At 38.0% G+C, this 18956-nt stretch overlaps 1 protein-coding gene across 3 annotated transcripts in view; it reads right to left on the bottom strand.

Moving 5' to 3' along the window:
- The window catches only part of ANO10 (anoctamin 10), a 121396-nt gene extending 102669 nt beyond the window's left edge, over positions 1-18727 (bottom strand). The window contains exons 1-9 of one of the 3 annotated variants that reach the window (XM_058833333.1): positions 18628-18727; positions 15370-15543; positions 14117-14299; positions 12574-12708; positions 10933-11052; positions 8429-8998; positions 5975-6030; positions 4396-4470; positions 3262-3444 (exon numbers count right to left, since the gene is read on the bottom strand). In XM_058833333.1, the coding sequence (XP_058689316.1) occupies positions 3262-3444; positions 4396-4470; positions 5975-6030; positions 8429-8998; positions 10933-11052; positions 12574-12708; positions 14117-14299; positions 15370-15529 (1482 nt within the window). In that variant the 5' untranslated portion in view covers positions 15530-15543; positions 18628-18727. Of the gene's footprint in view, positions 1-3261; positions 3445-4395; positions 4471-5974; positions 6031-8428; positions 8999-10932; positions 11053-12573; positions 12709-14116; positions 14300-15369; positions 15544-16273; positions 16441-18360; positions 18467-18627 lie in introns of those variants that run through there. The other 2 variants (XM_058833334.1, XM_058833335.1) reach the window with 2 other exon arrangements.
- Positions 18728-18956: the final 229 nt, after the last annotated feature.

Raw genomic sequence — 18956 nt, 5'->3', positions numbered from 1 at the left:
GTTGTAAATATGTTTCCTCATCCCAAATCAGTTGTTTGGAAATGACTACTGAGAGTAGACAAGATTTTTTTTAAAAAATCTAATTAATTTGGAATTATTCAATCACTAAAAACTTCTTATAAGGGGAGGTCCGGATTTTTCCTTTTGCCTAATGCATTTTCTGCAAGTTACACTTCCTATCCTTATTACATGAAGTAAGTACAAAAACACATTCAACCTATGCAGGTTCCTGAAATCTTAGTTAAACAGTAACAGAAGGAACAGTGAGGAACAGAAAAACAGCATCATGCATTTAAACTGGCAGAACATTCTCCTGAGAGCACTGTGGCAATAAAAGTCCTAGCATTTCAGTCTGTCCAAGAAAGACCTAACCAGAATGGTAGGCTGGTAGATAGGCAACTCTTTCCTGGTATTTCTGCTTGTTCATTTCAAAATGGGTAGGACAGAAGACTGAAGACTGAAAGACAGAAGATTGAAATCTAAAAGGCAGCACTGACATCTGAAGGAAAAAAAACCCTATTTAACAAATCCCAATAGATCTATAACCTGATCCTTAAACCAAGAACGGGGGTACTTAAATGCTGATTAAGTATTCACATGCAGGTGATCATTTATTTATTTGCATATTAGTTTTTTAGCATAAATGACAGTTTGCTATGATTGCAGAAATTTTGTTATGAAAGAACCAAACTAACCACTTTTAAAGAAAAAGTGTTCATAAACAAAAGATGGTGAAATACCACAAAGAAGTTAAAGTGGGATCTAGGTATCTTGTATTTACACAGACACATGTATTATCCTCTCTCTCAAAACTGAAATCATGAAGTCTTGACAGTAACTGAAATTATTGCAAGAATCACATGAAAGTGGTTTTGGCTCCATGCATCAGACACATGGTTATCTACTCTTTTTTGCCCATCATAGCTGTAAAACTGACTGCCATCTCCAATACCTAGTGCTTTTTTCTCCTAGGAAACAGAGAGAGGCAGTAGAAGTCTGCAAGCTCACAACTCAAGACTGGGTACTCATTAATTGCATTTCTCACCTGAGCTTGCTTTGAAATTCCACAGTATAGTTCAGTCTCACAAACCCATCTGCAGGCCGGACCATGAACAGTTACCTAACTTTTAAAGCCATGAAGATTTTTTTCCTCAGAAACATTTTGTACAAATTTTAAATTTTACCAAGGTCTTCTTTAGGAACATTTGCAGAAACGCTCACTGGAATGGCAGCCACACATCTGCTACTGCTACAATTTTTCTCAGACAATCACTGCAGGCAAAGAGAGAGCTTTCCTTTGTGCTCCTCCTTCTGGTAACTGCACAGTATTCCCACTGCTTCCTCACACTTCTCATTTCCTTGCCCAATACCTACTGGCTTTTAGAACAGCAGAGTATGAAGTAAATAAGTATTTGTTTTTCTCCTACTCAATTTATAAAACTTCGTGTACGAAAACAGGAGTCCAAGACGATGTTAAAGAAATTTGTAACTATGCCATCAGCAGCCACATGATCAGCTACAGCATCAAGGAAACAAAAACAAGGAATAAATTATAGAGAAAATTAACAAGAGGAGTGAAACAGAAATTAGAAAAATAACAATTAAGAAATTACTGCATGACATCTTTACATCTTAAACAGGGCTGGCTATTTGAAAAGTGAGAATGAGGACAAAAAGAATACAGAATTAAAGGCTGAAGAGCATGTGAAAAAAGAGATCAAAACAAAGGAGGCTGAAATACAGAATTTTGTCAAGACTCTTCAGTTACTAAACAGTCAAATGCTTCCCCCTTGTGACAGTTTTAATTTTAGAAATATTCTTGCCTGCTGACAGCTCACTGCTTGCAAACAAATCAGTGGTCTAATATTGTTTATTCACAAGCACAGCAAAACAATAATCTTTAGACTGAATATAAAATTAAGGCTTTGAGTACACAGCATTTAGAACTGAAACTGAGGCTAGCAGTGGACACATCCAAGGCAAAGTTTTAACTCTACAACTGACCTCTCGGGTCCCCCATGAAAAACTATTCAGGGTACAACAGTACAACAGGTGCAGATTCACTTGATCCAGCTCTGCACAAGCAGCACTGGGCAATGTGACTCAGACACCACTCTGGCTTTGTATGTGACAGCTGAGAATCAGGAGTCTGCTCAGGTCTAAGAGGCAAAGCTTATTTGGTCAGGCCTGATGCTGACACACAACTCTGGAAGCTGTGCTGGCCGATGTGCAGGTGCAGTGCTGGACTCTGCCCATTTACCAGCTCAGACAATAACACGGGAGCTTCTGCTGTGTTCTGCACTGCAAGACAGGCTGCCTAATTCTATCTCCCTCCAACCTTCACACAGGAACACATTTGTACAGTTTTTGAATTGTGAAGGTGATAGTTCTTTCTTTCCCATTTCATGGCACTTCATCCAGAAATAGAGGAATTTGATACGGTGTTATTATCAAATTTAAAACTGCTAATGTCTACCCTTTACATGAAAGATACACTATCTACATGTACTTCTTATTCTATAAAAGCAAAAGTCATACAGTATTAAGACTCCTGTGACTGTGCTTGCAGCATCTGATCAAGTTGTCAGCCAGTCTGTGAGGCCTTAACATACACACTGACATCCACTGTGTAGATTCCTTTAGAATTTTAAGTAATGAATTGCATGAAATCCACTAAAATAATTTAAAATTATATTGGATAGAAGGTGGTCAAGAACAGAACCAAGAAGACAGCGAATACCAAAGCTTTGGTATTTGGTTTCTAGAGGCAAGAGCATCCAGCTGGAATAATGTTTTGAATAGTTGGTTTCTTCTGTCCTCCTTTTCTGGCCACATCCAGACGTGTTCTCCCTCAGGCTCTAGTTCAACTGACCATTTAAACTAGTACCACTGCAAAATCCAACCAAAACAGAAATAATTTCCCTCTTCCATGTGCCAGCCTACTCATTCTGGTAGTGTTTGGGTTACCCTTGAAAATTAAAGGCATATTACACAAATACTTATTTCCAGTGATATGGGTTAGGTAGTTCCAGATAGAGCTGTTCATTCCTTCCCCTTCATTCTAGGGTTACTAGGATCCTACACTGTATCCACTTCCTGATCCAGGATAACCTACAGCTGCATAAACAGCTACCAGCAAAGCTGATGAAGCTGGAAATAAGCCACGCCAGAAAGCCAAAAATAATCTTGTTTGCCTTGGCTGGTGCCTCTGTCAACTACAGCCCAGAAAGTTTTTAACTCTTTTACAGTACTACAACGTACCAAATAGGTTCCCATTTCTTTCTCCATGTTGACCTGTTCAGCTAATGACAGGTCTGCATCAGTTTTCTTGGAACACATGCGTTTCTTCATCTTCCTGTTGTATCTCTTCTGGAGCCAGTAAGGAAGTAAGGATTCTGCAAACTGGTTGAGGATCTGTGATGTTATCAGCAAAGTGGCCAAACTCTTAAGTAAAAAAAAAAAAAAAAAAAAGAAATTTAAAATAATACTATTGTGATGAACCTATGATCATTTGCAATTCTGTGAGCTCGAGTAACACTGTAAGTTACTACACTATGAAAAATGGGCCAGCCTAATAAACCTAGTAATAGCATATGAAAAGTGTAAATTATCTAGTTCCCATCCTTTGCTGTGTGCTGAAAAGGACTAATTAGGAGTTAGTAGTCTAAATATTTTGTGTATCTAGATATATCTTGAAAACAGTACACCAAATACAATGAAGGATAATGCATATTTAATATATGCCAGTGACAATCACAGAGCTAAAGACTGAAATTTTTGTATGTTTTTTATTTCTTGATTTTACCTGAAAGTAGAGGAAGTGTCACAAATGTTATGTCTGGTATAGACAGATGTGTCAAGTACTTCAGAGTAACAGAGGTCTTGAGCTGAAGTTCTTGTTGTACTGCTCATTATGTTTAGAGCAAAAATATTTTCCTTATACCAATTTTTCATGCATTTGAGAGTGAAAGTTGATTTAAAATACCAACTACAAATTACTTTTGCTTTTATTTATTCTCAGATCCTCACTGTAGTTTAACTTAATCACAACCCTATTCTCAAGAGTGTCTCATTAAGAACACTACAGAGAAGAACATTTTCTAACATAAAAGGAAATAAAGAGGAAATTAAAATTTCCCAGTCTCATCTGTGTGAGAGAATAATTAAATTTACTTGAAAACAGTTCTTCATTTATACAGAGAGAAAGAATTACTCTACTCCGTTATGATTCTGCAATAATGTTAGGGGAACTGAAACATGGAAGCTGGATTTCTAAAATATAGGTGAAATATATTAATTGCCAAGTTTTTTTTAGAATAACTACTGAAGTCTGTTCAAATCAATACTTTATTTTCCGAGATTCATCAACGTTCTTAAGATGTTCTTGGAACTCACCTGCCTCAAAAGCTTCATATCAAACAACACAAAGGCAATGTAGAAGAGAGATGCAAAACAATTTAAGAAGTTGAACTGCAAATAAAATTATTTGGTTTTAGTACTCGAGCAAAAGTTCAGATGCAGAATATCATCTAACTTAACAGCTGCCTTGATTAAATGGCTTTCATGAAGATGTACACTGCCCATCAAAATTTTCGTTACCATTTTTAAATCTTAGGTCAGAAAAAACATATTTTCAATATTGGCCTTACTCAGTTTTTCGCTTAACAAGCTTAAAGCTTGCCTAAAGCAAAGTGTACAAAGAGAGCTACAACTGAAGTATGAAATATAGGCATTATAAACACATCACCTTGTATTTAATTTTCATTTTTTGGCAATTTCTCCAGATAAGATTAGAGAAGGGATATAATGACCTTTATTTAGTGACTTTTTTTAAAATAAATACTTAGTCAAAATACATTTACTCTCAATCTGTAAAAATGTTCCTTTATATATGTTAGTTGCAGTTTATTTTTAATCACTTCAAAAGGTTTTATGGCCAAGAGAAATATTTCCTACTTCTAAAATGAGACATAATCACAGTATTTAATCAAACTCCGAAGTTTCCTACTTGCTGTCAGTGCTGCAGCTCCTGTTTTGGAGCTCTTGGCCAATACAGGTAATATTGGGAGTGCAGAGAGCCATTCACAGACTGAGAATGAAAACTGGGGGAAACTGACACTTGACATTTATTTATTTCTATAATAATTTTGTATAAATACCCTATGGGGAAAAATAAATGGTTCTAAGTTTTATGAGAAAGGCTACAGGAGGAGACAAAGCTATAAGTGATATCTAAAAGAGTTTCAGCTCTAGAGGTTACCAGTAACAGATGGGTAACACAGAGATTTAACACAAAAAAAGAACCCCAAAACAAAACAAACAAACAATCCAAACCCCAAATAAACATACACATATAAAAACATGGTGAAGGAAATAAAGAAGGAACTCTAAGGAAACTGAGGAAATAAACAAGGAAGAAACTGAAATGATCTTTTCAAAAAGGAAACAAGATTAGATAAATTAAACAGATCTACATGTCCTATGAACTGCACAGGAGTAAACTGATGGACAGGTATTTTCAGGTCCCTCTGACTTGTTAGTATAACTAACCAGTTATATATATATATATGTACATATATATATACACAGTTAGTATAACTAACTCTGAATGTTAGTATAGGTGGAAGTTCATATATTAACGTTTCAAAATGTGGTTTACCATCAGATCATGCAAAATTTGAACAGAATAGTTCTCAGTTGAAGACAGGACCACACCAATTAATAAAAACTTATATATACAGCATCCTAATGAAAGAACAATTCAATACAAATAAAAAGCTAACTCCACTATAAAAGAGGCATCTAAAATAGTCTAGCAGTTACTGCAACCCTAACAGCAATCCTAACAGCAATCTTGTTTACTCTGATATTTGTGCTACTATTTGGCCTTGAGTAAAACTGTAGGTCACTGTGGTACAGTCACACAAGCTGTCATTCTAAATAATCTTAAAAGCTGCTTATATGACATACTTACCACTAAAACCTTCAGAATTAAATGATTCTGATATGAAGATTCCAGCCTGTGATTTTCTAAAATACCAACAAAGTTATTAATTAGTAAGCAGCAAAAGCTCCTACCATGTACTACACATTGCTATCCAAAGAGTGAACAGACACTTTTTCCACATGAAAATTACTTATCTAACAGTTTATATTATTCGAACACTTCATGGTAGAAAGATTTTATACTATTTATACCAATACCTCACTTAATCTATGAAGGTAATCTGATCCACAGTATCATCATACATATTTTTGACTACAACTCCAGTATTTTTTCTACCGCAAAAATTTCTTCTTTTACATATTTCTTACTCTGAAGAGTTATTTTATTAAAGAAAAAAACATCCATTGCTCTTAAGACTTAACAAAATGCATCTAGTTATCGATTGCTCTTTGGCTGAAAACTAATGCAAGATTAATAGGAATATATAATGAAAAGTAACAATACCAAATTTGATTCAAAGCCAGTAAATATGAAAATATTACCATCTCTTTACAAGGAATTTAGGTAAGTCCCTACACTCTAAAGCAAGATGAGAGTACGTGAAGCTCAACAGATGCATTACTCACTCTAAATTGAGATTTTCAGTTCATTCAAGATAAACAGTCAAAACCTGATGTTTCAGGAAGGCTGATTTACTAGAGGGGAGAAAAGGGAAGTGGATGGGAGATTTTCAGTTTCTTTCTGCTATTCTGTTAGATTGTACCTTTAAAGCCTTGGGTAAGCAGTAACTGAGAAGGCAGCATGCTAGATGTGCTGTTGTTTCAACACGACTGAAAGGAGACACCAACACCTACAGACCTTGCTCAGGACAAAACATCATAGCACTACTCTGACAGGAGCATCAAGTTAGGCCTGACATGTGAAAATGCACTCAAGTGACTGTAATTTTTTACTTTTAGCTTCTGCTACACAATCAGCTTTCATGATAAATGGGTGAAAGAGGGGTGCTTAAAATACCCCGGATTGTTTCCCATGCTTTGTCACTTTAGCTGTAAAGTCAGGTATTATTTGAAAATATGCCAGGTGGAAGAGAAGATAGGACAGCCAGATGAGCTTTTCAGCCTATTCAGAGCATGGCAGTAGAAACACATTGGATAGCACAGAAAAGGCACAAGCTGCCAGTGTAGCAGGTTACATAAATACTGCCTCTGCTAAGCATGAAACATCAGTTTAAAACCCAAAAAGTCTGGATTAAAAAAACCCCTTGAGCTGCCTGTTAAAGACATTTTAGTCTATCAGATCAACATAAGTGAGTATTTCACAGAAATACCTTTTCTTGCAGTATAGTAAAAACAATGAAACAGCCAACTGAGCCCTAGATATGAATTTAAAAATTATTATTTAAATAAAAGCCTTGAACAGTCACAAACAAAGAAATGGCTTGCTTTTACTATGATGGATGCCAGGTTGCATTTGCTGAGAAAATAATTTTGGCAAGCATAACCAACCCCCACTTCAACACCTCTTTTTATTTTGTCTTCTGCATCAATCTCCCTTTTGCCTTATCTTTCTTCTGTTAATTTTCTGGGTCTCCAGCTTTAGTAATCTGGATTCTGTCCTGCAAATCAATGCCATATGGAGCTACACAATGCAGTTAATTCTCATTAGCTTAATCTATTAACTTTGTCTGAAAGTGATTTCACATGTCTGTAGAAGTGCTAAAATTCAAAATAAACACCAGTATTTCACTATCCTTATGTTAGGTTACAAAACACGAAGCCCAATCTGTTAAATAAATCACACACACAAGGAGGGGAAAAAGGGGTAATCTATTATAACATTCCTCCTCTTCTTAGAGTGCTCAGAGAAACACATTTTGATGTGTTTAATTCCACATCCACATTGGGATGTAGAATGCCAGTCTTTATTATATATGTAGCACACATAAACACTCTTATGTGACATTTAGAGTGGGCTTAGATTTGGTTCCATTATTTCAGTGCCTCTGCCCTCTGAACTGATGTACAGTAGACTAAAGCATAGTAAGCAAACCTAGGTTGTGGGTGCAACTTGCCAGGACAATCCTTCCTGCCATCCATGCACCTCTGAGCCCTTAACCTCAAGCTCTCCCCCCACCCCTTTTGCCAGCACTATGGCTGAGACAGCCAGACAAAGAGCTAAATCAGGCAGGGGGAACTTCTGCACCAAAGGCAGAGAGAGGCTGAGGAGGAAGGCAGGATCACCCCTTCTGATGGCATGTCAGACTCAGACCAAATTAAACCAAATATGAAATTGCAATCCCAGTACACTGAAAATATAAGAACTTAAAATGGCCATCTCTTTTACCCACAGCAAGAACCTACTATGGGAAATCTCTTTAGCATTCTGTTGAACAAGAAATCACAGTAATGTATTCTACGAAGACACAAATTCTAAGTATGTGGGATTCTAACTTGAAAGAAGAATGAACAACTTTCTTACCCCACGATGTTAAGAATTCAGCAGCATACCGATAGATGCGGTTCATAATTTCAATCACAACGGCATAGATGATACTGGGCACGAATAGCATCAAGCTGCTGAAGTTAGACTCATTTTCTTTGTGATAATCCAGAGCCCACTGCTCCAAGTCAAAGTAAATCATCATCACATACAATGAGAAGTAGAGGCAAAGGCACACAAATGGTAAGGACACCAGGTAAATCCGTAACTGTCTCTTAATACTTGAGTACACTGGCTCCTCCCTCCCAGTGACAGGATTGATCCCCAGCACACCATGGAAGCCTGGTCTTGGTTCTTCAAACTGTCGTTTCATCAGCAGCGTGCCCCAGCGGTACGTCAGGATGGCGCAGATCCGCTTCCAAACCTCCAGTATCACAGTGGACCACAGCAAATTGAATGTGGCAAACATCACGTATTTGTCGTAGTCTTCCCAGGCAAACATGTAATAAGGAATCCCAATGACAGCCATTGGAATCAAAGCAAATGTGAAATACTCTAAGAAGCCAAAGTAGAGAGCAATGGTTTCGCCAAAGTAGCAGCGTATGTCATCTGCAGAAAGAAATTAATCAATAAAGACTACATTCAACAGATGTCAGTAACAATATCAAACTTGACCTTGCATGAACTTACAACTTTCCATTGGCCAGATTTCTTTTCTTCTAAATAACACAATGAATATAATTGCTTTTTTTTTCTTCCTTCACCCTTATTACAAAAAGTCAGATGGTTATCTGAATTACTTTTTTAAAGTTACATATATATACCCCCACATAAACATACCATTCAGATGGCAAGGAAATCAAACAGATATCCAGAGAAAGGGGAGGGAAAAAAAGAAAAAAACGAACCAAAGAGAAAATACTATCATTCGTGAAAACAGAAATTGATTAATGAATGGCATGGAAGACATCTGATGTAATAACAACCAAACTTTAACAGCAAGTGACGCTCAGCTTCTGAAAATTCCCCCTGACATATGAACTCCTGGCAATTAAATTTGTTTTGGCTTGCACAGAGACAACAAGGGCTAGTTGTGCTTTGATAACCCTCAAGGAACTAAAGGAATAGATGGACAGGTGTATCAAAATCTTAAATCTTAAACACATCAGATAAGAGTACTGAGCTTGAGATGCTCTCTTCAGCAGACAACTGATACATGAAATACATACTTGCTGTACTCACTAGGTTTGTCTGCTAAGGTGCGACAGAGACTTATAAAGTGCACTAGTAATGGGTATATTTCATGACAGATATATTACCTCCACGAAGACATATCACTTATCTTACTAATAAAAAAAAATACAGGATTATTATTCTTATAATCTAGAAGTAATTAGATACAGAAATGCCTATTAAACAGTTGAAAATGATGAAATCGTTTTTCTTTACCTGTTTGGACCATCAGATTGCTTGTCTGCCACCGTTTTGTATTTACCAGCTTAAAGAAACAACCATAGAAGCATGACCTCTGAACTGACACTGTAAATACACTACCACAGAAGAACCTCACATGCAAAACCAGAACATTCTTATGGCTTACAAAACACTAGAACAGAAGATTACATCTGCAAACCAGATAAAAGTCTCTGAAAGCAAGAAGGAAAGGTAAACAAATATAAGGATCAGCACTGCAACATCCCTGTCAATCAAAAATTCATTAACAAATACATTCAAGTGTCATTAGCATAATTTCACACTCTAACATGAAAGATACCCCTAAATTAGTAGATGCTTAACAGGCTCCTGGGATTTCCTTCAAAATTTTATATGGATTCAATGTCAATCCAAAAAAAAATTCCTTTCTCACATAAACAAAAGACCAGCACATAATAAGGCTCCAAACACAATGCTCTGGAGGCAGGCATTATCAAGCCAGATCTTTAACTTCCTGCAGCTCAGGAAAGGACCTCAAGCAACTGCAAGACCCAGAGATTATAATCAGACAAGCTCCCAAATGCTTATTTTCTTATTTTCAAATAAAGTTTACAGGTTTAGAGTTTAGAACTTAACTGTCCACATTGCCAGACTAAAAATTATATTCATCTTAAGATTATGCAGTGTCTAAAATGTACTCAAGTGATGCTGGCATGCAACAACATACAGTCTTCATTCAGACAATGAATTTAAAACAAACAGTTGTAAATATACTTTTGATACACCTACAACACAAATAAGCTTTGAGAAAGTTCAAGACATGTGGGAGCTTGTCACGAGTCAGTTTGAAAAAATAGTCTTGGCTTTCATGACCATTCCTGCTTTCATGATGGGTGGGGAGAATTTGTGATGTGCAGACTGCTGTTACACGGAAACTCACAGGCACTGAATCTGCAGGCTCTGGAACCAACAATTTTGCAAGTCTACAACCATTTCAGCAGGTCACCCAGGAAACACTCAAAGAGGAAAAACTTGTCCCAATGGTAAAAGAACATGGTTTAATTTCACAACTCCACTGCATGACCACAACACAAAGGCTGTTCACATACCTAAAGGTTGATAACCAACTTTCACTCGGCCATACCAGCTGTGACTAAGCTTTTTCAACTCTTCTCTATCATGCAGTGGGAAAATCTGAACAAGAATACCACTGGTCAATAATCTTCTCACTAGAAGAGAAAAGGAAAAATAGATACCTAGCACACCTTCAAAGGACAGTGTAGTTGACATAAGTAAACAGGTTATGTTGTGTACTTAGCAAGCCTAAAGTTCCTTTGAAATAGATCTAGCACTCAAATCCTAAAAGAATTGTCTCATGTTAATTAAAAAATTATAGAGAGCAGTTATACCTATTCCTGCAAACACTGCACTGTCCACTGGAAGACAAAGAGCAACCTTTTCACCTATAGTAACTACTCCACAGCTTTGCAACATAACCAAATGCAGCTTCACCAGCAAAAAGAGCTACAGGTCAGGACTGAAATGCCACATGTAGCTTTGTGGGGATAGCCACAAAGTCATTTTTGTACTAATTATGGGAAAGATACAAAAAAACCTTTGAATTATCAGTTTACACTAATTCATAAATTACATCTTCATTGCAAACAAACTACATAGTCCACAATTTATAGTTAATTTTGTTATGGGAAGCAATACTGCATGCGTGGATAAACAATTAAGAAACTGAAGTTACAACCATAGAAATAAGAAAATAAATTAAAAAATTGGAAGGCACTGGAAGTGTGACAGTATTTTACTATTTCCCATCATCATCTGTTTGACTTAACTAGAAAAATACCTTGGCTATATAAAAAAATACCAATTTAAACTCATCTGACATCTACATTTATTTACATTTTTTTGAACCACTAATATGCACAGATCTTCTCTGATGACCAACACTAATGAATAAAGATACTGTTAATATAAGGAGATACAATTATTAAGTTACATTCTCCTAAGAATCTGTAGCATTTCTATCATCTAGCTACCATAAAAATAGCACCAGCTCTCATTGTTTCTTTCTCCCATGAAAAAGAAAATCTCTTGAAGCAAAGAGGAAAATCAGTGAAACCAAATAGATTAAATAAAACTTCCTTCCTACAAATTATTAAATTTTTAACTCTGGAGCACTGGTACTCATTTTAGTCTTTTTATACAGAGAGAATCCAAGTATATAATCATGTAATTTAAATAATAAATACTTTTGGTACTAATTAAAATAACAGATAAAATCAACATGTGCAAAAACTACCCAGCTGAAGAGAACTTAAGTCCAGTGCCTCAGCCTCACAGAATGATTCAGAATGGAAGGCCCTCTGGAAGTAATCTAGTCCACCTTCCTGCTCAAGGTAGGTGTGGCTTAAATTGGGTTGCTCAGGGCCTTGTCTAGCAAGGATTTAGAAGACTCCCGGGATAGTTACCAACAATCTCTTTAAAACCCTGATCAAATGTTTGATTATCCTGTTGAGAAAAATACTTTCTTGATACCTGTTCAGAATTTCTGTTATTGTATTTTGCATCCACTGCCTTTTGTCCTATTACTGAAGCAGTGAAAAAGTTGGTTAAACATAGTAGGACTTGAATGTCTGAAGGATTTCTCTTCATTACAGGAAAATTATTTTTTTTTCACCATAAACACTATCCTCTATCAACACAGTGAGTCAGAGGCAACAAACTACATTACTTACCAATTGATTTTCCTGGGTACAGCTTTGCCTGAGGATATCCAGGGATCATTTTTTCATTTTTGGCTCTCAAATTTTCAAGTTCATGTTTGATGATGTACTGACATTCTGCCATTGTAAGGAAATTGTGATTGTCATCTAAATAAAAAGGAAGGTTATATGAAATTGTGCAGCACAGGAATACAGTCCTGGCAGCAAACAACTGCAAAAAATTACCAGAATTGGGGAAAAAGAAATTACAGCAACAAACCTATGTCAACCCCATCATTTTATCATCATGGAAACAAGAGTCAGATTTCCCTGAGATACAAACAATTTTTACCCCCCTTCAGAATAAGAAACTATAGGGATTGCCCTAAATACACTAGGTAAGATGCTAAAATATCAACAAAACTCTAATATAAAGAATAACACTATAGTATTAGTTTAACTGGGCAACCAGAAATACTATCAAGATAACACAGACTGCAGGTTTTCTTTTCTAGGTGACAACTTCTCTGATTGCATCCGGACAAAGCTAAAATTAAATTTGGGTTTTTAAAAAGAAAAAACACCAGGAGATGGAGCCAAAAATATATTTACAGCAGTTGGAAATACAGCTAATCCTAGAGATTCTGTTAGCAGTGGAATTTGTGTCAGATTTGCATTAATAATGTAAAGGCATCAAAGAAATTGAAGTGGCACTTTTGCAAAACAGCTCTTCTGAAGGCTTCCTAATTTCAGGAAAGCAAGGTCACAAAAGTAAAGACACTGCAACAGTCATTGCACAGCAGTGGTATTGAGCAAAACTACCACTGAACAACAAAACTTAAAAACTGTTTCAGACAAACCCAAGAATCTTTATATTGAAAATGTGGTGAAAGGCATCACTTAACCAGGCACATGGAAAGTATTAGCAAGACTAAGTTGGAACTCCAGTATTTTTGCAGAGCAAAAAATGAGTTCTGCCACTGTAGGGGTGTTAAGAACCTTATAAGCAGCACATGTAAAAGGAAAATTTCCTGTGTTGAGATCCCCACAAAATAAAAGAGGAAAAGAAACGATCCCACTAATCATGCCCAAATCCCATTGAATGTGTCTGTGTTAATTATTGTTTGTTTGATGTGTACATTTAACAAAGTGTTTCTAGTTTTTATAATTTCAAGATAATAAGCCTCAAAACTGGCTCACAGAAATTAAATTGCTACATTAATTCATAACATGGATTGTTAATCATAAAATCATGTTTATTAACTCTTTTCCTTGTCTTATTTTCCAAGAAAATCTTTCATACAAGTAAGAGATTATCTGGAGAACAGAAAAGCATGAAGGAAAAGACAAACAAAAAATTAAAGACACGTGAAAGGAACCAAAATTCATGATGTGACCTGAATTTCCGTAGTTAAAAACAAGTATTTTTTTCATGGCTTGGTCTTCTGCTTGCTCTTCACAGTTATCATTCCAAGAAATGGAAAGGAATAGAAAGACTGTAAAATATTTAGCAGCGTAATTGCTCGTAATCTTTAGTCACCACTTTGCAACAACAAAGATTCCTACAATTGCTTACCTGCAAAATGTTTGAAAGTTTTTCTACTGCTGTATGTAAAAGTTCTCATTGAGTTATCACTGCATTCCTTCACCAAACCTACAGCTTCAGCTCCCAGCAAAAGCCTTAAGTGGGAAGCTCCAACCAGATAAATATTTTCAACTCCATTTTCTGTAACCAGTGGTTTAATCAGTAGTTGTGCACCTTTAAAGCAAAGAGAGGTAAAACAAGCAAGAAAATACATTAAAATTATGTCTAAAAGCCCTAGCATTTTAGCATCCAACTTATTGGCTCTAGCTAACAGGAGTGCTGAAAACGTCTCTTTTTAAGGGCACAAAGAATTAAGGTTTCAACAGCACTTGACATAGGATGTTCAGAATCTTGCAGGGTCACCCCCTGATTTAGTCCTATTTCTGTTGAAGCACTCTCAACAATGAAGTGGAACAATGGGGACTGTTTGGATCTATTTCCTTAAGGCTCACACCATAAAAGCAAGAAGTGCTTCTGCAAACAGTCCCACTGCTTTTAAGGAAATTAGATTTTTGAAGCAGAAACATCCCTAACTTATCTAACAGAGCCTTGAAAGCAAGTTTGTAGTCACAAATCCATCAGCCACATTAATATTACTGACCATATGTAGCTATAAGCTACAACAGCCACAAATAATGACTTTTCTAAAAAAAAGTTTTAAAAAAAGTCCAAGGAATAACAAATTCTTCACATTCCCAGAAATGAACAAACTTCAACTCTCAGAAACATACCAAAATGAATAATGAAATATTGTCTTTGTAAGACCCTACAAGGTAACAAAAATATAAATAAAATCCAACATGAAGTTACCAAGATTAAATTGCTTTCTGCTAATTTAATTTTGTTCTACAACATGGTACAAAGGCTTATGGACAGGATATGAAACATCTTAATTTAGGCAAGGCTTACCATGTTTCTAACATGGTAAGCCTTGCCTAAGCAATAGGAGAAACATATCTAGACAACTGCTATAAAAACTGACATCAGAACTACATTGAAACATAGGTTATCAGGGTTTCAGTGCAAAAAATGGAAGAATTTTAGAGCTCAACTGGAATTTGACCTTAAGCCAATGTTTTCATTAATAACAGGGTTAAGTGGGTTTAAGAAATGCAAAACTAAATGAGATTGGCAAATAATCATTATACTGAAAATTCCCTGAAAACTAATTTTCTGTATGTCTTCATATGATGGTGACAGCCAATTTAATTTCAAATTGCTACAGAATATCATACTGTACTCACCTCCGTTTGCCTTTTTGTCCACAATTCGATTAGTGAACCATTCTATGGTTTCTTCTTTGGTGCCCTTTGCAAGTTCAATTACTACCAGGGGCCTGAAGTTAGACTCAACAGTATCCAAGAAAGACCAGCTTTCCATCATCTCTTTCGTTTTTTCCGCCATCTCTTGAGAGCTTGCTAAGTACAAAACCAAAATAAAATGCAAGTGCTAAAAAATATCTGGTACAAATCTAATAAACCACAATTTTACTGTAGTGAATTACATAAGTCTGTGCTTATCAAAGGCATAGGTGTGCACTTTTACACACTGACTACTACCAGGTGTGAAGATGCTACTGATTTCCCATGGCACTTAAGTCCTACTCTCTAGGTAGGAAAACTGTTGTTGCTATGTATGGCAAAGCAGTAATGAGAGAAAAGCAAATAAATTAAAACAAATTAATCAGGTGAAACTATACTCAAAAACAACAGCCTGCAACTTCTGACAGCGCATTTGTCAGCAAATGAAAACATTAACAGAAACTTAGTCGAACAGTTATTTAAAAATCAATAAGCTTGTCGTGGTATGATCAGTTTAATCTTGTGAAGCGTTAACTGTAACAAGGAAACTTATACCATCTTGGGTAGGTGAGTAAGACAACTATCAAACTGATAGGCAAATTAAACTCAAAGCACTTAAATGACTTTTTGTTACCTATAAACCAAGTGACAAAGTCCAGCTGTAAAGCACTGGCAGCATAACTTTATGTGCAAATAATCCAAATTATCTAAGAAGGCCTTTATAGACTTGCAGACCCATTTAGGCTGGAAAAGGCCTTCAAGATTGAGCCCCACCATTAATGCAGAACTTCTAAGTCCACCACTAAACAATGTCCCCAAGAGTCACATCTACAGATCTTTTAAATACCTTCAGGGATGCTGACTCAACCATTTCCCTGGACAGCCTGCTTCAATGCCTGGAAACCCTTTCCATGATGAAATTTTTCACAGAATTTTAATGGCATGACTTCAAGCCATTTTTTCTTGTCTTATCACTTGTTACTTGGCAGACTCCCACCTTGCAACAACCTCTTTTCAGGTAGCTGTAGGGACTGATAAGGTCTCCTCTAAGCCTTCTTTTCTTCAGGCTGAACAACCCCAGGCACTTCTCTTTTGAATTGTTAACAAATTTTATATAAATTATTCTACAGAGATCATTGTATCATGCTTCATAAAGCAACTTAGAGATGTCGATGAAAAAGAATAAATCTGGTATAACTAACCTGTTCCATAAAAAAATAAAAAAAAGTAAAAATAACCCAAACAAAAAACCTATGACAGATTTAATTTACCAAGTTTAAAAGTGAGGGGAAGGTTTGGTGAATTTTTTGCTAGTAACTTGCCTGAAGAAGGGAATTTACCCACTTCCTTTAAGCATTTTCCCCACTCCTGTTAAAATACTTCATTCATAAGGAAGTTGCTCTAAGGATGTAGTTCAGCTTTTATGACCATTGTGCTTCCTTGATTCAAGGGCAAATCAGTCTCCAGTATTTCTTATAAATTATTCTACAAAATACAGTGATACTGTAAACATATGCATATCATAATAAATAAGTCTTTTCAACTTGTCAATTTCGACTTGCAGAAAAATCTTTCAAGCCAAATTTCAGTGGGGTTTTTGGTTAATTTCACTTGCCTTTTCACATGCACACAGTTCTGCAACATAGAGATTTACAGCTTTGAACCCAAGTATTCATGCCTTTTAAAAAATTGCACTGGATTAATGAAGTGTTTTTAAAAATTTCAGATGTGTATCTGCACAAACAGAATGAATCAGACAGAGAAAAACAATCGGGGATGAGGCACTGTAACTGAGTTTGTCAGTGACTAACTACACTGTCTTTACAAGTCACTGCACCTTAATGCATCACTATCCATAATCAGGGGTTTGCAGTGGTTTGCTAAAATTACGCCTGACACATTGTGTATATTGCCATTTCTAAAGAATTCAAAGTATGAAAAACACTAGATAATTATTAAATATTACAGCCTGGTTACGAATATCACTTTGCAGAACAGTTATCTCTTGAAAACAGCCTTTTTAATAAACAGTGCGCTACTCAGTGGACTTGGCTCCTGTCATTTATTCAGAATCATCGTCCTTGGCATGGTGACTGTGTAAGAATCACAGAATCAACAAATGGTTTGGTAGTACTTTAAAGATCATCTAGTTCCAACTCCCCTGCCATGTGTAGGAACACCTTCCACTAGACCAGGTTGCTCAGAGCTGCATCCATCGTGGCCTTGAACATTGCCAGGGATGGGGCATCCACAGCTTCTCTGGGAAACCTGTTCCAGTGCCTCACCACCCTCACAGCAAAGAATTTCTTCTTAATATCTAATGCAAAACTACTGTCTTTCAGTTTATTTTCAGGCTTTCAGTAAGTCTGTTATTTTTAGGCTTACTACCACTGAAAACTACAACAGAGCTGAAGCACTCTTCCAAATCGTGTGATTTCCAAATGCATTTTCCTAACAGGCTGTCCAACGCCCAGCACATACCCTATGGAAGGTAATTTGGGAGGTTATCTGGCCTCTTTTTTCATCCTACATACTGTGTAACTAGCGACTGACCCAGAAGCACGGGCAACAACCCAAAAAGGCCCTCAAACCCCCAAGCTTCGGCTCTCACGGCGTGGCTGTCGCAATTAATGAGGTTGGAAAAGACCTCTGGAACCATGGACTCCAACCCATGACCAAGGACCACCTTGTCAGCTCAGGGCAGAGGGAGCCGCAGCCCTTTTCCAGGGCGTGTCGGTGCGGAGCTGGTCAGAGCCAGGCTCACCGCCCAGCGGCGCCGGCCACGTCCGGGCCGTGCCCGCTCTAAGGCGGCCCATCGCGGCTCCTTCCCACTGCCAGACTGCGGCTGGCTCTCCTTTTTTAGGAACCCAAAGAGCGGGGAGGAGAGCAGCCCGGCCGGCCCCGCCGCCAGCACGGCCGGTGACGGTGACTCACTGCCTGCCCCCGGCCCGGCCGCGCTCCCCGCCGGCCGCCGCCCTGCGCCGCTCGCCCCGCAGCCCACCGCGCAGCCCGCCGCTCGCACCACCCCCAGCGCTGCCGGGGCGGCGGGGGAAGCGCCGGAGGTGTCACGGCTGCCCAGGCTCGGCACTGGCTCCTCGCCGCGGCGGGGTGGGCGGGAAGGGCGGAGGCTCCTCCCCTGGCGGCGGCGCAGGCAGCCAGAGCCCCTTCCCGCTGAGTCCCGGCCGCCCGCTCCCCACTCACCGGCGGTGCCGGCTCCACATCCGCAGGGCAGGGCGGGCCGCAGGCACCGGGCGCTGCCAGGATGGGCGCCGGGCCGGCCCAGCGTGACACCGCCCGCCGCTGCCGCCGGCCACGCCCCTCGCCGTGGCCCTGCCCGGCCCAACCGGGCCCGGCCGCCCCTTCTGCGGCCTTCCAAAATGCTCCGGTGTCGGTGAATTAAAAACGCCCCAGTGTCAGTGTTTCAGCAACGCTCGTATGGACCGCCAGCTCACACTTCATCCTCTTGTTTATTTCCACCTTTTGTTGCCTGTGCTGCCTCCTGTCACCGAATTGCAGAATCAATTAGGTTG

The sequence above is a fragment of the Poecile atricapillus genome, chromosome 2 (assembly GCF_030490865.1).
Source record: "Poecile atricapillus isolate bPoeAtr1 chromosome 2, bPoeAtr1.hap1, whole genome shotgun sequence".
Lineage (NCBI taxonomy): Eukaryota > Metazoa > Chordata > Aves > Passeriformes > Paridae > Poecile > Poecile atricapillus.
Note: the sequence above shows the minus strand (reverse complement) of the source record. Positions and strands in the feature narration are given on the sequence as shown.